General features: G+C 40.5%; 1 protein-coding gene across 1 annotated transcript; it reads right to left on the reverse strand.

Moving 5' to 3' along the window:
- Positions 1-2,328: 2,328 nt before the first annotated feature.
- Positions 2,329-24,977, reverse strand: LOC142390529 (tumor necrosis factor receptor superfamily member 5-like). The gene is made up of 10 exons (XM_075476015.1): positions 24,678-24,977; positions 10,065-10,207; positions 8,626-8,719; positions 8,220-8,345; positions 7,254-7,403; positions 7,060-7,147; positions 6,771-6,952; positions 6,654-6,685; positions 6,456-6,528; positions 2,329-6,273 (listed from the first exon to the last, which is right to left on the reverse strand). The coding sequence occupies exons 1-9, from the start codon at positions 24,688-24,690 to the stop codon at positions 6,487-6,489; spliced, it is 870 nt and encodes a 289-aa protein (XP_075332130.1). The 5' UTR covers positions 24,691-24,977; the 3' UTR covers positions 2,329-6,273; positions 6,456-6,486.
- Between the last annotated feature and the right edge of the window lie 353 nt (positions 24,978-25,330).

Here is a 25,330-nt window from a genome sequence, read left to right on the forward strand (position 1 = left end):
GTTATCTCCACATGTGCAGATGCTATCATCTGTAGCCTACAATGTTTCCTTGTCTCCAATGTTTCCAACCAATAAAACTGTCCCGATGTGCCCGTGCCATCTCATGTTTGCCAAATTTCACCAAAGCTTTCTCCCAGTTCTGCAACCACTGCTGCCAAAGCGGAACATCTTTGAGTTTTTTTTTACAGCAAAAAGCATTTTCTGATTCACTGAATATTCCAACCAAATGTGCTTTTCAAAACTACCACCACCACTCTCCCTGTTCTCTGTCTGGATATGATGACAAGAAAGCTGGAGACGTAATTATTAAACATATTATTTTTGATTGATGATAATAACAGCCAGAGAACAGACAGAGAGAGCTTCTATTTTCAGAGCAAAAACAAGAATAATAAATAAATCATACCAACAACTTACAGTTTATCATCAGTTTATCTCTTTAATTTTAATTAGCTGGAGTGATGGACTTATACCTTCTTGAAACATCTCTGTAGCCTATATCCATCTCATTCACGGACTCTGGGTGATGCGCGCAGGAGCAGCTGCAGCCGGAGCGACATGATAAATCCCAGCCTTCAGTGTCAGAATAGATTAGGCTTCCAGTGTCGTGCCAATGTAGTTATCTCCGATAGAAATGGCGCACTACGTTGATCCAACAACCTGTAATGTGAAGCATCCCAAACATCCTGCAGCCATTTGCTGTAGTAAAGAACAGTCTGTCGGAGCAGGTTTTTATCATCTACAGCCGGTGATAGTGACCTTCAGCCATGCTACAGAATCTGTCTCTAAGATTAAGTGACGCATGACCAAAGATTACGCGTAAACAAGGCCAGTCCGCATACCTCATCACAACAAAAAAAGAAAACCCGGAAGAATTTCATTTTTTCAAATAAAACATATATCAGTTACAAACCGGAGCCTAACGTTTGGTTAAGATGTTACACATAAAGCGCTTGTTTTGCAGATTTTTTGCTTTACAGGCGAAGAACATCTGGATGAACCGATAAGAGATCATGGATCAGCCCGCCTGAGGCTGCGCTGGTCTGATTGGACCTTATCGTTTTCTGTTTTAAGGACGATTCATATTCTGATGAACCCACCATTTCAACCGTTAATGAAATGAGGCGTTCAGTAATTTGTTGTGAGAAAAGTTGACTCAAAGTCCCAGAACACGTGTAATAATTCTTTGGAGACGGTTAGTGTATTCGGGGCACCGCCCCCATCAAAGGCTACTTCCTGTTCAACTTAAATTAATTAGGTAATGCAACATTATTATGAAACTAAAATCGATTACTCAAACAGCATGCCTGGCAGGTAGTCTGTGAGCATTTATACAGGCAGTAGTGGTTGCATTTGGTTCATAACTTACCGTGTAAATATGTTTCATGGAGAAGAGGCGTCCATGGAAGGAACAAGCCGGTGACCGGAGGCTCCTCTTTCATAGGTTCTGTCAAGATTCCAGACTGCGTCCAAGTCCGATCAATATGGTTTTAAGTTCTTTATCAAATGTGATTGATTCTCGACACTTCTCATTAAAAATCACACCCCTGGTATCCAAACGTAAAGGTTGATTAAAGCCTTTGATCGCTTTATTTAAGATGTGCCAGACATTTTAAAAGTAATTTGTAAAGTTAAGTTTAGCAAATTAAAGTAACTGTAATACCAAAAGATGTGTTTGTTGGCTCTTTTTTAAATAAAGGTAAATTAGGTTTTACAGTCAAAGAGGGGTCTGCATGAACATTTGTGGGCCTCCACGTGGATGGACTGTCCACTCCGATACAGCGGTGTGCACGAGGGAGGAACACTACAGTCAGGGGAGACGTTTGGCCTTAACATCTGTTCTTCATCTTCTGAGGAGCAGACTTTCAGGGGCACACAGGTGGTGTCAGCCATGGATATTCAGGGATAAGGTGGATGTGGGCGTAGGCTCATTTAAACACGCTTGTTGAGTGTTTAAAATCGCTGTGATGATCTTATCTGTGTGAGTTTTGTACACATACTTAGTTGATCATATTCTTTGTTAATAAAGTTTCATCCTCTTTTGCACCACATATCACACGGTGTTACTTCCTGAAACCCACCAACAGCTCCATAAGCCCACTTTCATATTGCATTGAGCCCCTTTTTAAAACATAACAGCAGTTTTAATCGCTCATTTTCACCGAATTCCCGAAGTCACAAACATTTAACGTGTCATATGACAGTAAATATTTTTAGAAAGCTGCAAGGAGCAAACTACAAACTCTACATCGGACTGAGTACGCGTGCTTCAATGGGCTTTGAAAGGAAATAAGTAATAAAAACAGAAGGGACAATAAGAAAAATAAGCACAAACTTTGACATCTTTAACAGCAACATCAGATTTGTTTTATATGAAACATTTTCAACCAAACCACAACACCATGAAACTTTGTCTTTTTCTTCTTCGATTGGAGACAATAATTGAGAGGGGCGGCTCCAATAAGGGCAAAATCGTGCCATTTGTCTCCCAGTAAGAAGTGATATCCCTCATGGGTCTGTGAGAGGAACTTCCATCCTATTCTTACATCCAAGACAGTCTACGACAGTCAAATCAAAATGTTCATTTGCACTGCGGCTGCAACAAATCAGCAAAAGCCGGTAAAATGCAGTAAAACAGCCGTTTCTGAGTGTCCTTTCAGTTCAGGATGCGAAGCCTGCTTTAAGAAGAGGTTAATAAAAACTTTTAGACTTTTCCTCGTTGTCCCACCAGGTAAATGCACGAGCACAGATCAGTCCCTGACAGTCGAACCACGAAGAGACCTTCAGCTGCCACCGAGCACAGGAACACCAAAAGCTTCCCGGTGTAGGTCGACTTCCAGGCTGTTCCAGGCATCAGTGGGTGCAATAAATCCAACCGTGCCCCGGTCATAAAGTGAACTGAAATGCATCCTGGTCAGATGCACATCAGTTTAAAAAAAAAAAAGACTAAAAGCCTTGGAGATCCTGTAGATCATTCCATGTGGTTTCAGTCTTTTTTCAATGCGACTCAAATTCAATTTAACATGTGATTCATCCAACTGTTAATTTTCATCCGCTTATCCGGGGTCGGGTCGCAGAGGCAACAGCTCCCTTATGTCATATAAAAATAATGATGTCACCATTATGTTAGGGAGGGAGAAACTGAACATGAGGAATAAACCACATGCAAACATCTATGACAGCAACATCACGCTCAGCCCATAAAAATGTGACCAATCATGAGATTCTTCAACCTTTGTACTTTTCCAATCCAATCCAATTTTATTTATAAAGCACTTTACAACATCAGTTGACCAAAGTGCTGTATAAAAAAAAATAAAATAAAAATAAAAACAAAGAAATTTAGGCACAAAACAGCAATATAATTTAAAACAATAATAATACTAAAAATTTGCAATTTCACATTTCAACATCTCACATCGTGTCAAAAGCCAGAGAGAAGAGATACGTTTTAAGATGAGATTTAAAAACAGACAGAGAGGAAGCCTGTCTGACGTGGAGAGGCAGATTGTTCCACAGGTTAGGAGCCGCCACAGCAAAGGCACGGTCACCTCTGAGCTTGCGCTTAGTTTTTGGTAGACTCAGGAGCAGCTGATCAGCTGACCTGAGAGAGCGGGAGGGTTTATAGGGCTGTAGCAGCTCAGAGAGGTAGGCTGGTGCGAGACCATTGAGGGATTTAAAAGTAAATAAAAGAATTTTAAAACTGATCCTAAAATGTACGGGCAGCCAGTGAAGTGAAGCTAAAATGGGGGAAATATGCTCATATTTACGTGTGCCAGTTAAAAGACGTGCGGCAGCATTTTGCACCATCTGAAGAGTATTACAGTAATCCAGCCTAGTGGTTACAAAGGCGTGGATTACTGTTTCAAAGTGTTGCTTAGAGAAAAAGGGTTTTATTTTGGCAAGCTGCCTCAAGTGGAAGAAACTCGACTTAACGACCGAATTTACCTGACAGTCGAGCTTGAGATCAGTATCAACTTTCACCCCAAGGTTAGTGACAGTTGGCTTAATGAACTGGGACAAGGAGCCCAGATCTACAAAGGGGGCCCCAGTAGTGCCACAAAAAACCATCACCTCTGTCTTCTTCTCATTAAAATTTAAAAAGTTTATACTCATCCAGGCCTTTATGTCGTCCAGACACCTGGTTTGACAGAATAAACGTCCTTCTTTTTCAGTGGGACATAAATCTGGCTGTCATCCGCATAACAGTGGAAGGACATACCATGCTTTCTTAGTATGAAACCAAGTGGTAGCAGGTAAAGAGAGAAGAGGGCCTAAAACTGAGCCCTGGGGGACCCCACATGAGAGATTAGCAGAGGAGGACACAGAGTCACCAATGCTGACACAGAATGTTCGCTCAGCCAAGTATGACCTGAACCACTCCAGTGCTACACCACTGATGCCCACCCACTGTTTCAAACGGGAAACTAAAAGTTCATGGTCCACTGTGTCAAACGCAGCAGTTAAATCTAAAAGCACCAGAATAACACAGTCACCGGAGTCAGTAGCTAAAAAGATATCATTAAAAACTCTTAAAAGAGCTGATTCTGTGCTGTGCAAGGTTTTAAAACCAGATTGGAAGAAAAACCATTAATTGGTTGCAAACTATCTTCTCGAGGATTTTTGCAATAAAAGGCAATTTAGAGATAGGTCTAAAATTTGCAAGAACATCAGTATTTAGTCCTGGTTTTTTAATCAAAGGTTGCACTACTGCATGTTTGAAATGTTCAGGGACCACACCTGAGGACAAACTCCAATTAATAAGTGCCAGAACAGAGGACCCTATAGTGGGGAGAACATCTTTAAATAGCCGAGGAGGGATCACATCATTTGGAGAACCTGAGGGCTTTAAGTGACCAACAGTCTTCTGTAACAAGGACAGTCACAGGCTCAAAAATGTCAAAAAGAGCAGAGCAGGCCACAGGGACTGAAGTGTCCTGTGCAGAAGGTGAGATTAAAGCCCCAATGGAGGCAACCTTATCAATAAAAAAGTGAAGAAAAGTTTCACACACAACAGTTGAGGACTCAGTACAAACAGTCTGTGGGGCATTAAGAACAGAGTCAATAGTCTTGAACAAAACACGAGGCTTGTGACAGTTAGACAAAATAATGTCAGAGAAATGTTTCCTTTTAGCAGCTTTCAAAGTGGTCTGATAATGACACCAACAGTCCCTTGAAATTTGAAAGGACACCTGCAGTTTGTCCTTTTTCCACTTGCGCTCAGCTCTACGGCACTCGCGTCTGACAGCACCAGCTGTGGCATTCAGCCAGGGCTCACATTTAGTCCTGGGCTGCCTGTTTTTCAGCGGAGCTACGGTGTCTAAAACTGATTTGCAGGTGGAATGAAACCATGAGCTAAGTTCCTCCATATCGTTGTTCATACTCCCAGTGACACAGTTGGGAGTATGACTGAAAACGGCCGAGAACTGCGCATCAGTGGAAGGGTTAATGATGCGACAGCGTCGGGCAGCAGCGCGAGGTTTAACTGTATTACAGGCGAGAGGCACCTCAAATAAAACAGGCATGTGATCAGAAAATGCTGCGTCACAAACCTCTAAGTTAAAAACTGGCAAACCAAAAGATAAAACCAGATCAAGTGTGTCTCCGCGTTCTTGTGTTGGACCAGACACAGACTGCACAAGATTAAAAGAATCAATGAGACATTAAAAAGTCCTTTGCCATTGGCTTATCAGGACAACACACATGAATATTAAAATCCCCAACGATAAGGACACGGTCATATCTAGGCATAATTTCAGCCAGAAAATCAGAGAAGTGACTCAAAAAGTCCTTAGTGTATTTGGGAGGCCGATAGACCACTGCACACAAAACAGTATGAGAGCAACATAGTTCAAACAGGCTCAGTTCAAAGCTGGTGAGCCAGGATAGCAGCTTACATTTATAGTGACTCTTAAAAACAGTGGCAATTCCTCCACCCGACGTCCGCGGGGAGTTAAAATAGCAGCAGTTCTGAGGTTTCTTACGAACCCTTGGGTTTTTCACCATAAATACATTTTATACAGAACATTTCAACAACTTTGTGCTGAATAACTTTCAGTCCAAAACCTGGAGCAGCTCTAAAGTTGGTACATTAAGTCATTGATTAGCTTCTTCAGCAGTCACATGTCTCTCTTTATGATACACATCTACTCTAAATTTGATGAGATGAACAAGCCGTGCAGATTTTAGTCTGAACAGTGAGATCACTGTGAGATGAAGGTCCCGACTGTGGTGGAGCTGGAGAATCTGCTTATTGATGTTTTATTCAGGACTCTGCAAAGACAAAGACAATTCTAAAGCACATTTACTCTGCAGTGAACATATATTGTTGGTCTCAGTTAAATATGGTGTAATACTGTGGAGGGAAATAAATTGACTTAAAGCACAAACAGTTTGGAGAATTACTGAGACATCCCATCATTTAGACATCAGTCATTAAACATCTTCTGTCTCACCTTCTGCTGGCCTCAAATTCTCCTTTTCTTCTTATCCTTCTGAATTCACTGACGGTATTTGTAATGGTTTGTCCTTTTTGGTTAAAAAAAAAAAGCTTAAATTAATTCATTTGATGAACAAATTGTGATAATAAAAGACTGTTCATGTCAAAGTTGAAGAAAAGTGAGAAACAAAGAAACCTCTGATGGAGTTCTTACCTGGTGTGGAGTTTGTGGACTCGCTTGTTTGTCTGTAAAACACAAAACATCTTACACACTGTCATGACTGGGCTGAAAGAATAAATGAGTAAATTAACAGAAATCTATTGTCCTCACCTCTGTTGAAACACATCTTCTTTTTGTGGTAAAGTACACCCAGGCCTGTTAGTAATAATAATACTAAAAAATCAACTGAAACACCGACAGCAACTGCTGTCTCGTTGGACGTATTTTCTCCACATTCTGCATCAGCTGAAGAAGTTCCTGCTTTTATCAGCTGAAGGTTTTCTGATTCACATCTGGAATGACAGAGGGACGTTATTTAAAGATGATGTTCAGATGCAACCGATTCCCTGCTGTTCCAGGAGATTAAAGGTGTTCACGCCTGTGATGAGGAACTACTTACTGAGTGTGTGGCTGACAAGATGTTAATGTTCCATCTGAAAATGTTCCACTGCTGCAGGCAGAGCACTCAGAGTCTGTGGAGGCTGTTCCTGAACAATCACAGATCATATGTGGAAAACAGTTCAGCACACTGTTTAAAACTCAGCTCTGATCCTGAACTCATGTGACCTTTAATGTGAACGTTAGAAAACACACCTCTGCTGCTGATGTATTGTCCCGGGTCACAACTCTTGTGTTTCTGAGCTTCTGCACAGCCACTTTTTGTAGGGTCAACACAGAAGAATCCCTCCATTGTTCCACAAACTGTATCTGATGTTGGTGCACAGCTCTGCTTTACCTTCAGCCCTGAACCCGTGAACACAGGCACAGGTTATGATACAGACACAAAACTCTCGTTCTGATTTCTACGGTGGCCGACACGTGCAAACGGCAAAACAAACCCAACAGTAAAACGCTGCAAGAGAAAGATGTTCACTCAGAAAAATAAACGGAAGTTCTCCAGGACACTCGGGGGTCTCGACCTGTGGGATAGGGGATCCACTATGGAAGGTGTCCCATGATGCCGAGTCTGTGATGCAATCTGTCGATTTTTTTTTTTTTTTTTTTTTTTTTTTTTTTTTTTTTCAGTGAGGTACTTTTTTTTATGAATCGGTATTATATTAATACAGTTATAATGGCATGGACTAATTTGGATTATAGTGGATTGTATTTATTTGGTTTATAAATTGATTGCATTGAACTCAACATTGCAGAGTTTGCATCTCATCTCCCACAGGTCGAGACCCCCTATTGGGGGGTTTTCCGTTGTTTTTTATTTTAATTTAATTTATTTATTTATTTTTACTTTCATTGTTTTTATTTTATTTTATTTTATTTATTTTCATTTATTTATTTTGAATTCCGTTGGTTTTTATTTTATTTATTTATTTTTATTTATTTATACTTCCATTGGTTTTTATCTTTATTTTATTTATTTATTTATTTTTACTTCTGTTGTTTTTTGAGTGAACCTGCAGCGTTTCTCTCTTGCATGTGTTTTTCCGTTTGCTCCGGTCGTTTTTGTGATTGCCGCATTTTTCTCAGCAGCTTATTCGGTTTATACATTCTAAAGTAAAACCCACAGAAATGTTGACATGGATATAGGACTGCCTGTACATTTACCTGAATCACAAGTAGTGCATGGAAAACACTGCGTCCGTTTAGTTGGTTTGTCCATATATGTTCCATCTGTGCAGGGAACACACGACCTGCTCCAGAACTTTGTGCAGTCTGTTTTGACTCGACTTCCTGTTGGAAAGCAAATGATTTTAATCTGAGTAATCATATTATTATAGAAATAAGTAGTCAAAAAACTACTATAACTATAAATTATACAAATTAAACTTTACAAATTAAAGTCTAGATTTAGCTCTTTTTTAAATCAAGTTGGATTCTTTTGGTAAAAACATCTGATGCAGTTTCTGAGGAAAAAGTTTTCATTTGTGAACAAACAGCAGCTAAAATAGCAGAAAGAAAACAGGAGGAGAAGACGAGTAAAAACCAAAGAGATGACGAGTTAGTCTCTCACCAGGGGGACACATGGGACAGCATCTGTTCCCTATTTCATACTCTGATGGATGACATGTGACAGCATGGACATTGGATGCGCTCATCACAACCATCTGTGAGGAGGAAGAAAGCAATGATGGACAAATAAAGACTAGAAGACACCAGATATGTTCCCTCATCCTTTCTTTGAGGTCTGTCAGTATTGTTTGAGTTATTTCATTTGAAGTATTTCAGAGGTTCTTTTCACTTCTTCTAAGTTAAAGCCAACTCCTCCCACACGATTCATTTTTATAGTTTATCATTTGCCTTTTTTGGGATGAAATCAAGATATATATTTTTATTAGGGATGCACCGATCCGCTTTTTTCACCGATATCTGAGGTTTAGTATCGACCGACACAGGAAAAACAGTGTGGAATTATGGTAACAAACGGTGAGTTTCATTGTGTGGAAAAGACTGGGATCATTCTTTTTGTGCAAGGCAACATCAGACTTGACTTAAACATTTATTTCCTACTTTTTTCTAAAAACAAATAAACAGATGTACTGAATTACATATCTATTTAATAATTGTGCACCAGTAAAACAATCTTAACCAAGTGGAACTGGTTCAGTGGGTGCAATTAGGGATTCAATATCCAATGTAAAGCAAAATATTAAATGATAAGGAGCTGAAATTGAGATTAAATTAGCTTCACCAGCTTGGTTTGTAGACTTACAAAATAAATAGCAATTAGCTCTTTATATAGTTTAGTGTAAATGGGAATTAAACCTCCATTACAAACGCATCTGAACAAAACAATGGCAGCAATGGTCTTTTTCTCCAGCTTGGTTAAAAAAAAAAAAAAAAAAAAAAAGCAGAAAATCAGAGGTAGTCCCAACTTAACAAGTTTTTCACCACTAGAGGGGGCCGAAGGCCACTGGAATAATGGCACTGCTGGACAGGATAAACAAAAGAAATAAAATAAAATCTCGAATTTTCTTCAATATCGGTACCGATATTCGATCCAAATATCGGTGCATCCCTAATTTTTATGGTTAAGATCGTTTTACTGGTGCACAATTATTAAATAAATAAGTAATTCAGTACATTTATATCCGTTTATTTGATTTTAGAAAAATAGGAAAGAAATGTTTAAGTCAAGTCTCATGTTGCCTTGCAGAATGATCCCAGTCTTTTCCACACAATGAAACTCAGCGTTTGTTACCATAATTCTGCGCTGTTTTTCCTGTATCGTATCGGCCGATATTAAACCTCAGATATCGGTATCGGAGGTGAAAAAAGCGGATTGGTGCATCCCTAATGAAATTTATAAAAACTATGTATGAAAGTGAACCAGCATGCTCAGAAGTGGGACCTTCCCAAAGTTAAATGCATTCATTATCAGAGCACCTCCACACTTCCTGCTGTGACATATCAGAGTGTCTGCTGTCTACTTTCTGTAACAGGGAACGTTACCAGCACAGATGCAGCTGCTGTAAAAGCTTTTCCTCTTAAAATCATTTTATGATGCAGGTTTAAAGTTTCCTTCAGCTGGTAACACCATCTCACTGAGATTTGGGATGAAATTAGTCGGAATGACAAAATCCACCGGCGGTAATCTGCAAAGAAAAAAGAAATCACACATAAGCTGCATGAACCCACAGGGACTCTGGTTACTGGTTAACAGCTTGAAACTTGAGCTGCAAACTTTGTTTGTTTCACTTTGCTTTAGAGACCAAGAAAAAATAAATCTGCCACGAAGCTCATACAGCTCATAGTTCAGATCAAAGTTTAGATGAGTTTAACTTTATCTGTTTCTTTCTGCCACAGTCTGTTCTGCTCTTTAGGTAACTCACAAGTTTCAGAGCTCAGCTTGATTTAAAGATTAGATTTAGAAGAACTAACATTATTATAGCCAGTGGCGTGCACAGACATTTTGGGGGGTAAGTGCTCGGGGGGGGGGGGGGCACTTTTTAGGGCACATGGAACACTATATTATATATTTTTTTTTAAATGACACGCACATGTTGAATGAAATTAAAGTGTACTGCTCTTGTTGATGGTATAGAGCTTCTTCCCTGATGTGACTGGTTACAACATAATAATAATAATAATAATAATACTAATAATAGTAGCTTTAACAAATATGCCACATTAGTTTAAATAATGGGCTATTAGGGCAACATGACAGAAAGTCTTGTAACATGGAAATGACTTATGGTACAAAATCATAGCTATCTAAATACCTGCTGATTTAGTACAAAGCACTTAAAAATAAAATGTGAACAGTTTTTAAGATTTTTCAATAACATTAACCCAAAGGAGCAGATCAATAGCATATAAGGCGCTAAACAGTTAACGTGATTCTGACCATGACTCTGACCTTTCATCATTTGGCTTTGCTTTCATCCAGGAAAGCAGAGCTGCTTCCCTGGGCTGCCTGCTGTAGCTCCTTTACCTTTTCTCTCTTCAGCCTCTCCTTTCTTGGCATTGTGCTGCATTTAGTGAATCAATATACAGACAGAGACGAAGACAATAAAGAGACCAAAAAGTACGAGAAGGAGTAATAGGCTACTGACTGTTGTCATTACATGAAGGCAGATGGGCATTTTTTTATTTGGGCTAGAGCGTTAAACTAGTTTATCAGGTGACCAGTCGGCTAAAAATGCTCAGTTGTTTGGTGCTGTATGAGACATTTTACTGCACAACAAAGTGATTACACGTTGGGCTCATGGCCGTAGCGACATTAGAGGACAGCGAGGTCTGGACCTCCCTTATTTCATCCGAGGTTTTTTTTGTTTTGTTTTTTGGACCGCCAAAAATGCCCAACTGAATCAAACATAAAAAAACCTCAAAACCTCTGTGAAACATGCTTTGCAGATTGTGGTTAACATCTATGGGCTTTGTTTTCGTTTTTTGCCTGTGTGAGTGAAAAAGACTCGTGGAAGAGAACGCAATTCAGCAGACATCGCAAGTGATTAAGCCTGCGCAGCGCAGCACTTGGGCGCAACAAAGCCAACAGTTTTAAAACAGTAGCCTATGCATAATGAGTTATGAGTAGGCTATGATGTCTTCTTTGACAACTTTGTGAAGCAATTTGATAAGTCACTGTTTTTAAGAAGCTGTCATTTGGTTAGTGGAGAAAAAAAAAGACCGACTGACACCATCAGCTGCATAAAATATGAACATTAAAAACATAGGCTCATGTAAAAGCATAGACTATCTGCATTTGATGAAAAAGTTGATTGTTGAGATTTTAGGTGATGCCATTTGTACTTTTAGGGGCTGTAATTTACAATGATTTATTTCTACTTGAATACTATTTTTATTTTGGAAAATCACTACCATTCATCATTCAGTTCAACAAGTTGAAAGTTACCCCCTATATTCTTTAAAAACATGGTGGTGTACTATAAAAAAATGTAAATTTAGTACAGTACATTAAAAAAAATAAATGCTGGTTTATACAATTAAAAGACATTTAAACAATACAACTCTTGTGTGACCTGTAATTTAATAAATGCATTAAAAATATAAATATACATTGTACATAGGACTATACATAAATGTAGGCTATATATTAAAAACTATATAATTTAAAATATATATATTGTAAAAATTTCAGCATCATGGACCTCGCCTATTCCAAAATCCTGTCTACGGCCCTGGTTGGGCTTAGAGGGCAAACGGTACGATTTTACTTGATCTGTATGTTACCTGGCTGGTGGGGCACGGGAGAAGAAGCCTGCCTGCTAAGCTGCTGTGCTGCTGCAGCGCATCTGGTGTGCCCTGCGCGTGACCCCGCGAGTTCACGTGACAAAGGAAGAGAGATAGAGGTCGGGTGTGTGCGAGGAGGTGGCTCATTTCGGGGTAGTGCCCTGCACGGGCCTATTTTTTGGGCCCGAGCCCGGAGGGGGTGGAGCCCCAGCCCGGCCCGGTCCGACAGGTTATCAGAATCTCAGGCCCGAACCCGGCCCGACTTTTTTTTTTTTTTTTTTTTAACCTCCCATAACAATGTTTTAGCGATAGAACGCTATATTCATTGAGTGCATTCGTAAATTCAATCTGCCGCTCTGAAAATGGGATAACGCTCTGCAGTTAGAAAAAAACAGCATTCTATTTTTCTGTGAATAAGCAAACGGTTTCTGACAGATCAAAAAGGACATAAAAGAGCAGGTTAAAATAGGGGCTCATGTTTCGATCAGCAGCTTGAGAACTCGTAGGCACAGACCATCTGGGGAGACATCACGCAATAGTGCGCTCTCACCACGGCTCGGAGTAGATTCACCCTGGGGTCATTTGAACCGTGACATCCAGCCAAGTAGCCCACCCGCAGTTTTTTCGATATTGGCTGAACATCAGCTGAGTTACTGAGTTATCCCGAATAGCTTAGTACAAGGGTTAATGGATCCTGGCAGTATCTCCAAAATTACCACACTAAAATCACATGCCATTGTAGAGGGGTGAAAAACAAGTCAATAGTAATTAAAGCAATAATTAAGAAAATAGACACCCCAACATAATTTTTCATTTTGTATCTTTAACTTCTCATTGCAATAAGTTCTTTAGTGTCATTTTAGTTAGGCCTATGCAATTCCACACATAACCGCTAGAGGCGCTGTCGCACTGGTTGCATAGAGAAGATTGAGCACACAAGAAGAATAAATCTTCTGGTTGAATGAGAAAGAAGCTCAACGTGTGTGTCTCGTCTTTCTCATACCACAGGTCAGTAAAACGGTGTTTTATGCATACATATTAGTTTCCTGAAAGAGTTAAAAAGGTCTTTAAATCGAATCTCAACTAATGAGTCGCAAAGTTCGTTTTGTAATTGTATTGTGTACAAAAACGGGACTTGTTCATGAAGGCTAATCGGAGCTAATGCTAGCGGGCTTCTACACATGTGTGAGCCAACTGAGGAGCTAGCTGAAGGACATTGTTCTGGTCTTTATTTTATTTTATATGATGTTTTTCATGGGTTGTTGAAAAACCTGATATGCCATATCGTTATGTGAAGCTGTGTAAAGAGGCACAGTAGTAAGGAAGCATTGCACCTTTTTCAGTTTATATTGAGAGAATAGTTGTTTATGTAAGATGTAAAATATTGTTTTCTTTTATGGAAAAATGGAAAAATGGATATTGTTAAAAGCTAAGATGCTTAAATGTTAAAATATATGTTATATATTTTTATTTGATAGTTAAATACAAAAGGTCTCAGGAAATAGGACAAGGTATTGAGTTTAAAGCACTAACTACAAAATTAATATGGTTTAGAGAAGTAAAAGCTATTTTTGAATTAATTTTGTATTTTGACAGAATTCATAATGCTAAATAGAGCATGTTGAAAGAAGCATTGTTTGGTTTAAAGGTATATTACAGTCAATTCTGATGTAATGAAGTTAATGGTTCTCTACTGAAGTATGCGATACCTGAAGTATGTGATATCTGAAGTATGTTGCATATGAGGTGTGTTTATAACAAGAAGAATAAATCTTCTGGTTGAATGAGAAAGAAGCTCAACGTGTGTGTCTCGTCTTTCTCATACCACAGTATCACACGTTGAGAGAAGATCATCTAACACATTACCCTCAGCCATCCAAGGTTGCCGGGTAACAAATTTGGGGGCTCGTCCGGGATAGCGCCTCCTGCTGGCTTGGTGCTATCCAACAAAGAACCGTGGGATCCTGACTTCCGTTCTATGAGCTGATGACCTAAGGGCAAGACTTCAGGTATCCAGAGATGACGACGCTACATGAGCTTCAGTGGGAGATCCAGCAGCTGCTTCACCAACTGATTAATGACGCTAGAGGAGACCTGCTTCACCAGCTAGCAGTATCATGCCAAGATGAGGTGGGAGAAGACGTGCCAGGGGAAGAGTCGTCCGAGGTGGAACTCTTTGACTTCATTGTTGACTTTTTAAGAAGTAAACAATTGAGGAGTCTGGAGGACCAAGGGATGTCGCGCCTGCTGATGTTTCGTGACCTCATCGATGAACTGCAGTCAACCCAAGAAGCAAAGAACCTGCATCATTCAGTGGATGAAGAGGAAGTTGCACCGGGGTACGAGACTGAGCAGACTGTAGCAGCTACAGTGAGGAGTAAGACAGTGTCAACACCAGTTGTTGCTGATCAGGTAACTGGGTTAGTAAAGCTGACAGATGTTGCTGCACTACTCCCACGAAGAGAATTTCGGATTCATGCTGGTCAGATCTCAGATTTTGACTCAGACGTGAGCTTTAACTGTTTGTGTAAGCAAATTGATGATGGACTGAGTGAAGGTTTTATTGAGGCTGAGATCATTAGAACAGTTCTCAGAATAATTAAACCGGGTACATTCAAAGAAATGCTTATGACAAAAGATAGTCTGACTGTAACTGAACTGAAGCGTTTTCTCAGAGCACATCTTAAAGATAAGAGCAGTACTGAGTTATTTCAGGAACTGAGCAACGCAAGACAACATGATAAAGAAGGTCCACAACAATTTATGTATAGACTGATGGGGTTAAAACAGCGTGTACTTTTTGCTTCCAAAGTAAGTACAGGTTTCCAGTATGACAAGAAGCTAGTTCAGGGAGTGTTCCTACATTCACTCTACCAGGGGATACATGAAAAATATTCATATGTCCGACGAGATCTTAAACCCCACCTTTCAGACGAGAACATTACTGATGACTTTATTCTAGAAGTGATAACAAAAGCAGTAGGGGAAGACACAGAGAGACAGAATCGACTAGGTCAGGCTCTGAAATCAAAAGTAGTCGGTGTCAGTACAGTGCAGATGGATAAGAAAAGTCAGAATGCAGTTCAGATGCAGGCAGAAGTCCAAGCTAATCGCACTGCCATACAAGAGTTAACAGCACAGGTTTCATCACTGACCAAGAGTTTAGAGAAAGCTTTAACACCTATGCTTAGTTCTGGGACTGAAAACATTCACACACCTTCTCCCCACCAAAAACATCCAGTAAAGTCAGAAGCTAGACGAAGATGTCAGCAATGTGCCTCCAAAGGAAATGAGAGCTGCAGCCACTGTTTCAAGTGCGGGAAAGAGGGACACAGAGCGGTTGGCTGTCTGATGAAGAACAACCAGTCGGGAAACTGGGGGAGGTCGCTGGGGTGGGACCACCAGTGATCAGAGAGAATGTAGAGTCCCACACCACTGCAAAGCTGCATCCTCAAGTGGGCACACCATCCTCCACCAGGCCCATCAAACAAAACAACTTCACTGAGAAGAAACCTGTTGCACAGCTGATTGGTGGTAGATGCACGGTGACATGTCAACTAAATGGTGTCGAATTGCCGATGCTACTGGACAGTGGGGCACAAGTGAGCATAGTGGAGAAGTCATGGGTGCAGAAAGCTCTACCAAATGTAACGATCCAACCACTTGGGAGTCTACTACCAGAATACCCTCTCAAAGTCATAGCAGCTAATGGAACAGAGGTACCATTTGATGGGTGGATAGAAGTCCTGCTCGAGATCAAAAGCATCAAATATGGTTCAGTTGCCCTCTATGTTCCGTTGCTTGTAAGTCAAGAGAGTGTGAGCAGCCCTTTGCTAGGCTTTAATGTGATACAAGAAATCATAATGGGAAACACTGACCAGACGAACAACATCAACTTAGTGGACTTATTGTCAGAGGCTTTGAGAATCCAAAAGAGTAGTGTTGAAACTCTAGTCTCTGTGGTTTGCACTATGCCATCTCAAAAAGAATCAAAGAGTTCTACAGTGAGAGTTGGAAAGAAGGGTTTTAATGTTCAAAGTGGCCAAATCTGTGAGGTGAAATGTCGCATTAGAACTTTTCCAGGAGGAGGAGAAATGCTGTTTGAACCAGACCTACAGAGCGTCGTGCCAGAGGGGTTGGAGTTATTTCCTGCTCTGGTTGACGTACCTGTTGGAGTTTCAAAAATGGTGGGAATTCCAGTCCAGAATTCAACCAATCACGACATTTTCTTACCTCCAAGAACGGTTTTAGGATTCATCGAGGAAATTGATGGAACCAAACCTGTAAACATCTCTTCATCATCTCACAAACGAGTCAATGGACAGGATGACCCACTCTTGTGCACCACCAAGGTGAACTCACTAAATGATGGAGACTGCGCCAAAATGAGAAACCATACACCTGTTCATTCACAAGAGAAATGGCATCCAAATATCAATCTGGATCATCTCTCTGAGCATGAACAGGATGTGGTACGCCAAATGTTGTATGAAGAGTCAGATGTATTTGCATCTGAAGAAGGAGACATTGGATGCATTCCTGGTTTACAGCTCCAGATTACCACAACAGATAACACCCCTGTCCAAAAAAATTATAACTCCATTCCTCGGCCATTGTATAAAGAGGTCAAGGATTATATTTCCAACCTTTTGGGTAGAGGGTGGATCAGAAAATCAGTTTCAGCCTACTCCTCACCTGTCGTCTGTGCACGAAAGAAAGACCAAAGTCTGCGTCTTTGTGTTGACTTCCGTGGACTCAACCGTAAAACCACTCCAGACCGCCATCCACTACCACGCATTCAGGATCTATTGGACAGTCTTGGAGGAAATTCATGGTTCTCCATTTTGGATCAAGGAAGTGCATATCATCAAGGGTTTGTGAGTGAGGAGTCAAGGCATCTGACAGCATTTAGCACGCCTTGGGGTCTTTACGAATGGGTAAGAATTCCATTCGGATTGACCAATGCGCCAGCTGCATTCCAGAGATGTATGGAAGGTGTATTAGAAGGCATCAGGGATGAGTGCTGCGTACCTTATTTAGATGATGTCCTCTGTTACTCAAAAACATTTGAGGAACACGTGGACCATCTGAGGCAAGTTTTCTGCAGAATGAGACAACATGGCATTAAACTTCGACCAGCCAAATGCGAGCTTTTCAAGAGACAAATTCGTTATCTGGGACGAATGGTTTCAGGAGAAGGCGTCCAGATTGACCCAAAAGATCTGGAAGCTGTAATAGCTCTGAAGGAGAAGAAACCTCACACAGTTGGAGAAGTTCGGACATTGCTAGGTTTCCTTAGTTATTACCGATCCTTCATCCAAGATTTCTCAAGACTGGCAAGACCTCTGTTCGAACTCCTTCAAAGCTCAGCCGACACAAGTAAGACCAACAAGCTCCAGACTTCTAAGGGTCGCGGTTGTAAAATGAAAGAAAACACAGGTCAGCTTCCCTCTCGCACGCCTGTGACATGGAGAACTGAACATCAGACTGTGCTATCCAAACTTGTGGAGATGCTGATAAATCCGCCCATTTTAGCCTATCCCGACTTTGATCGTCCGTTTGTTTTGCATACAGATGCGTCAAATGAAGGGCTCGGAGCGGTTTTGTATCAGTCCCAAAACAACAAACTGCGTGTTATTGGCTACGGATCTAGGACCTTAACAGCCGCAGAACGAAATTATCACCTTCATTCTAGTAAACTTGAGTTCCTCGCACTCAAGTGGGCCATTTGTGATAAGTTTCGAGACTATCTGTATTACGCACCAACTTTCACGGTCTATACAGATAACAATCCCCTGACTTATGTTTTGATTTCTGCCAGGTTAAATGCTGTGGGTCATAGGTGGGTTGGGGAATTGGCCGACTTTCACTTTGATATCAAGTATAGACCAGGAAAGAGTAATGCTGATGCAGATATGTTGTCCAGATACCCAGTAGGCTTTGAACAGTACATGAAAGATCACACTGAGACAGTGTCACCTGAAGTAGTGTCTGCAGTGTGGCAAGGCAACAAAGCAACACAAAGCAATGATGTTCCCTGGATTGCTGCATTGCAACTTGCTGATGAAAATGATGAGGCTAACCTACCTGATGGTCTCATGACCATTATGCCTGAAGACATCAGAGCAGCACAACAAGAAGATACAGCTATTAAAGAGATTGTGTCATTGAAACAACAAAACTGGAGTCCAAATGAAAAAAGACAAAAGAACCATGTGTAAAGAAACAAGGAGACTGTTGTACGAGTGGAACAAGCTAGTCGTGGAAAACGGACTACTTTTCCGGAAAACAGAACTAAACAAACAGCTAGTTCTCCCAGAAAAACTCAAACCACTAGTGTTGAAGAGCTTGCATGACGACATGGGCCATGTCGGTCCTGACAAAGTGATCCATCTTGCTCGAGAACGCTTTTACTGGCCGAACATGCAACAAGACATTGAGGATTATGTGACGAAGAAATGTCCATGTATTAAACAAAAACGTCCCAATGTCCCACAGAGAGCTCCAATGGGATCCATCACAACTAGTGCGCCATTTGAGTTGGTCTCTATTGATTATTTGCATTTGGAGCCAAGCAAAGGAGGATATGAATATATCCTGGTTGTCGCTGACCATTTCACTCGCTTTGCACAAGTGTACCCAACGAGAAACAAATCCGGAAAGACAGCAGCTGAGAAGATATTCCAAGATTTTATTCCTCGCTTTGGGTACCCCGAGAAACTACATCATGATCAGGGACGTGAGTTCGAGAATAACTTATTCCAAAGATTACAACAACTCTCAGGGATTTCTCACTCACGTACCACCCCCTATCATCCTCAGTGCAATCCAGTGGAGCGACTGAACCGCACGCTTCTCCAGATGTTGCGCACCTTACAAGAGGAGAAAAAGAGTGACTGGAAAGATCATCTGCCACAAATCGTGCATGCATATAATTGCACAAGGCACGAAGCAACAGGATACTCACCTTTCTTCCTATTGTATGGCAGGGCTCCACGTCTACCTGTCGATTTGCTCTTTGGCACCAGGAGAGAGACTGAAAACTGCAACCATCAAACCTTTGTTAAAAAATGGGTTGAAAGGATGCGTGTGGCGTACCAAATAGCTGCCAATAACAGTCAAAAGTCTTCAGCTAAAGGCAAAAAGCAATATGATAGACGCGTCAGAGGTGTCGTTCTCGAGGCAGGTGATAGAGTCCTGGTTAAAAACCTCTCAGAAAGGGGAGGTCCAGGTAAACTCCGCTCATACTGGGAGCAGGCGGTGTACCGTGTGATTGAAAGAGTGGGGGATGGACCTGTCTACAAAGTACAGCCAGAGAGGGGTAACAAAACCATACGTGTGCTTCACAGAAACCTGCTGCTGCCTGTCAATGACTTACCTCTGGAGGACGAACTTCCTGTGAGAGAACAAACAACACAGAAAAGAAAGCGACAAACTGAAAGACGTGACAATGAACCTGAAATGCATGACTCTGAAGAAGAAGAAGAGTTTACTTACCACCATAACCTCCGGAGCAGAATCCCGTGTTATGGATTTGTAAACCCACAACAACTACGGCCTAACCAAACCCAAAATCCTGAACAAGAACATGTTGCGACAAGACAGAACCAAGAAAATCAAAATAATCTGCGTGCAACAGCTGAAGAGTTCTGTCCTTCTGCAAGAGAAGCCACTGTCAGTGAAAGACATACTGCGGAAACTGAAGACAGATCTGAAATGTGTGAAAGAGATCAGGATCAGATGGAGATGGAGATGGATGAAACCATAGGAGAAAGCAATGTACGGAGATCAGAGAGAAGAGGGAGACCAACAGGAAGACTAACATATGAGACACTTGGTCAGCCATCATATAGCTGTTGGAGTGCAGGTGTTAGTCCGTTGCTATTCAACCAACCCTTCACAATGACACCTGGTCTACTGCCATTTCCTTATGTTCCATATCCACATCTGTATCAGCAGTACCCTCCCATACAGTGAGACTTACACAAGAAATTGGTAATGTCAGGAGACATTTTTTTTTAAGTGAGGGAGAGTGTAGAGGGGTGAAAAACAAGTCAATAGTAATTAAAGCAATAATTAAGAAAATAGACACCCCAACATAATTTTTCATTTTGTATCTTTAACTTCTCATTGCAATAAGTTCTTTAGTGTCATTTTAGTTAGGCCTATGCAATTCCACACATAACCGCTAGAGGCGCTGTCGCACTGGTTGCATAGAGAAGATTGAGCACACAAGAAGAATAAATCTTCTGGTTGAATGAGAAAGAAGCTCAACGTGTGTGTCTCGTCTTTCTCATACCACAGGTCAGTAAAACGGTGTTTTATGCATACATATTAGTTTCCTGAAAGAGTTAAAAAGGTCTTTAAATCGAATCTCAACTAATGAGTCGCAAAGTTCGTTTTGTAATTGTATTGTGTACAAAAACGGGACTTGTTCATGAAGGCTAATCGGAGCTAATGCTAGCGGGCTTCTACACATGTGTGAGCCAACTGAGGAGCTAGCTGAAGGACATTGTTCTGGTCTTTATTTTATTTTATATGATGTTTTTCATGGGTTGTTGAAAAACCTGATATGCCATATCGTTATGTGAAGCTGTGTAAAGAGGCACAGTAGTAAGGAAGCATTGCACCTTTTTCAGTTTATATTGAGAGAATAGTTGTTTATGTAAGATGTAAAATATTGTTTTCTTTTATGGAAAAATGGAAAAATGGATATTGTTAAAAGCTAAGATGCTTAAATGTTAAAATATATGTTATATATTTTTATTTGATAGTTAAATACAAAAGGTCTCAGGAAATAGGACAAGGTATTGAGTTTAAAGCACTAACTACAAAATTAATATGGTTTAGAGAAGTAAAAGCTATTTTTGAATTAATTTTGTATTTTGACAGAATTCATAATGCTAAATAGAGCATGTTGAAAGAAGCATTGTTTGGTTTAAAGGTATATTACAGTCAATTCTGATGTAATGAAGTTAATGGTTCTCTACTGAAGTATGCGATACCTGAAGTATGTGATATCTGAAGTATGTTGCATATGAGGTGTGTTTATAACAAGAAGAATAAATCTTCTGGTTGAATGAGAAAGAAGCTCAACGTGTGTGTCTCGTCTTTCTCATACCACAGTATCACACGTTGAGAGAAGATCATCTAACACATTACCCTCAGCCATCCAAGGTTGCCGGGTAACACCATGACACCAAACTCCTACAGTATGTATTTGGAAGTTTGTACATAGTCCAGGAGTTTATTATTATCAACACAAGCCTGATAGCTTTTCTGCTGCTAAAGCTGCGTTGACGTCACTTCAGGCAGCTGGGAGCTTCAAAGTAAGATGAGGGTTGATCTACTACTGTAGACAACAAAGTATATGCTATATTCTACATGAATGTTTATGTTGTAGAGTTGTGAATTTATTTTATCAATGGAGAAATTGAGCAGCCTTGCTTTGTTGTTGTTGCTACTGGGACTACTTCAGCCAGCTCATCTGTGTTAAAGGCATGTCGGAGGACTGTGTGAGTCCGTATGCCTATATAAGGGAGGTGCTGGCGCGGGGCAGAGCAGCTGCTGCTGCGTTCAATTGTTTTCATTTAAACACAACACAGTTCTTTAATTAGCAGGGTTTTTTTGTTTTTTTAATAATTAAATTGAATTTTTATTTTATTTTATTTTTATATAATTAAATTGAAAAATAAAAGTGCCCGAGCCCGGCCCGTGTCCGAGGTAATTATACGGTCGTCGGCCCGAAGCCCGGCCCTCGGGCTGTCGGGCCCCTCGGGCCTAGGGCTCCAGTGCAGGACTCTATTTCGGGGCATTGTTTTCAGTAGTTTTTAAATCGCTCAGGTTTTCAAAAGATCATTTCAAAACCGGCCTCAGTGAAATGTTAATAATAATAATAATAATAATAATAATAATAATAATAATTAAAAAAAACTTTCGTTGATAAAGGGCAGAGGTAGTGGTGCTTCAGCACCATCTGATGTCTATGTATGCACGCCACTGATTATAGCACATTTTTAAATACTGGGTTTAACCTCTTCAACATGATAAAAAGTGAAACATCAAAACATTAAAAAGTGAAACATGAAACATTAAACTGAAACATCAGACTGCTGTATTCTCCCACATCTTTAGTTCGTCTGAACACAGAAACATTTCAGCCACAGCTGCAGTTCTTTCTTCTCTAAAACGCTGGGTTACAAACACTTCCTGCGTCGCAGTTTTGTGTTGCATTGTGCTCATACAGAGTTGATACACTCCAAGAGGGGTGGAGTGAAGGGAATGGTGTGAAGGGGTTAAAACAGGAAAGGGACGGAGTTGAGTGTTGAGAGGAACTGCTACATGCTTACACAACAGAGTCTTTGGAATGAAGCCTGTAGTGGAAAAGTTCCAGAATCAGGAAGAAAGGGAGGAATTTTCCCTTCTGACGGGAGCAGAGATGGGCTGCAGGGACCAATCAGGGAGAGCCAATTCCAAACCAACTTTTGACCAATGATATTTACGTCATGTTTGTATGGCAACACAAAAGTTTATCTTGGATAAAAAATATCTTCTGTGTAACTTGAACCTTTTAATAAATTCTTAACAGACTTGGAGTTTGTTCTTCTTGTTATCTTCTCTCAGATAAACGAACACAACAACAGTCAGTGAAACTGAAAGAACAAAATAAACCACACGCTAACCACATCCCATAAAAATGTGATTGCCCTGAAGACTTTTCAAACCTTTGTACTTTTCTAATGAACCTGACGAGTCACTGGTTCATAAATAAGACAGAAGGAAAAACCTGCTGGCAGAAAAACATTAAAGAATCATTAACACAAATCAGCAGAGTAAAGTTAATCCAACATGTTTGGAGTTTGGAGGTTAAAAAGTACCCGCTCTGACAGAAATAAAACAGACTGAGACGGGGGCATGAGGTAAGTTACCACAACCAGACTGAAATCTGTCCATCTGCATGCTGATGATACTCAGATGTACTTATCTATGAAACCAATCAGCGGTCAGACTGTGTCTCAAAGATATAAAGAGCTGGATGACTCAGAACTGTCTGCTTCTAAATTCAGACAAAACTGAAGTTGAAACTGTCCACGACCACGAGATGTGTCCTCCGACATGCTTAAGTAATGAGAAGCTCCTCACTGCATCAGTTAGGGTTATTAAACCAAATCTAATTTATTTGTATAGCACATTTCATGTCCAAAACAATTCAAAGTGCTTCACATAAAATAAAAGCATTGCAGCAGGGAGTGGAAGAAGCATTAAACATACATAAAAGAATATAAAGAGAAACAAATAAAATCATTTAAATGATTAAAAACAAGCAACAGTCCAGCTAAATGCTGCTTCTCTAGTCTGGACTCTGGACTGGACCAGCTGACCTGAGTCCTTGGATAAATAACTTGTTGCCAGCTGAAACATAACCATCCGATGGGAGGCTCTTATTTCCTATTTGCCGAGTTAAATCCAGGTGGTGACTTTTTTTTTCTTTTGGATGCTTGTGCTACACACTTTATGTGGCACACAGCCCATTGTTTCAGATCTGCTGCTGAAGCTCACTCTCAATGGACAAATTCAAATCTCAATCTCTGGACCAAGAAATATTTACTTCCCCCCCATGACACAAGCAGCAGCTGCTCTGACTGTGCCTCCCTTGCCTGATCAGCCATAAAAGCCCAGATTTTGGACATCTCAGTGGTAACTTCCTGTGTTCTACAGTCGGTTAAATTTGAAATGATGATGAGATATAGGTAGCATTTGATGGAGGATAATATTTCTTTCTCAAACTCCTTCAAAACTGCCTTTATTTGTTCCGTCTTCACCTTAAAAACTGCCTCGAAGAGGAAGACCATGTCTCCCTAACATGGAGCTGACTGCAACAATCCTCCCTTCTTCCTGTTATCTCCACATGTGCAGATGCTATCATCTGTAGCCTACAATGTTTCCTTGTCTCCAATGTTTCCAACCAATAAAACTGTCCCGATGTGTCCATTCTATCTCATGTTTGCCAAATATCACCAAAGCTTTCTTCCAGTTCTGCAACCACTGCTGCCAAAGCGGAACATCTTTGAGTTTTTTTTACAGCAAAAAGCATTTTCTGATTCACTGAATATTCCAACCAAATGTGCTTTTCAAAACTACCACCACCACCACTCTCCCTGTTCTCTGTCTGGATATGATGACAAGAAAGCTGGAGACGTAATTATTAAACATATTATTTTTGATTGATGATAATAACAGCCAGTGAACAGACAGAGAGAGCTTCTATTTTCAGAGCAAAAACAAGAATAATAAATAAATCATACCAACAACTTACAGTTTATCATCAGTTTATCTCTTTACTTTTAATTAGCTGGAGTGATGAGGACTTACCTTCTTGAAACATCTCTGTATATCCATCTCACTCACGGACTCTGGGTGATGCGCGCAGGAGCAGCTGCAGCCGGAGCAGCTGCAGCCGGAGCGACATGATAAATCCCAGCCTTCAGTGTCGGAATAGATTAGGCTTCCGGTGTCGTGCCAATGTAGTTATCTCCGATAGAAATGGCGCACTACGTTGATCCAACAACCTGTAATGTGAAGCATCCCAAACATCCTGCAGCCATTTGCTGTAGTAAAGAACAGTCTGTCGGAGCAGGTTTTTATCATCTTTATCCGGTGATAGTGACCTTCAGCCATGCTACAGAATGTCTGTCTCTAAGATTAAGTGACGCATGACCAAAGATTACGCGTAAACAAGGCCAGTCTGCATACCTCATCACAACAAAAAAAAAGAAAACCCGGAAGAATTTATTTTTTTCAAATAAAACGTATATCAGTTATAACCCGGAGCCTAACGTTTGGTAAAGATGTTACACATAAAGCGCTTGTTTTGCAGATTTTTTGCTTTACAGGCGAAGAACATCTGGATGAACCGATAAGAGATCATGGATCAGCCCGCCTGAGGCTGCGCTGGTCTGATTGGACCTGAAATTCTGGTGAACCCACCATTTCAACCGTCAATGAAATGAGGCGTTCAGTAATTT

This window comes from Odontesthes bonariensis, chromosome 10, assembly GCF_027942865.1.
Source record: "Odontesthes bonariensis isolate fOdoBon6 chromosome 10, fOdoBon6.hap1, whole genome shotgun sequence".
NCBI classification, from domain to species: Eukaryota; Metazoa; Chordata; class Actinopteri; order Atheriniformes; family Atherinopsidae; genus Odontesthes; species Odontesthes bonariensis.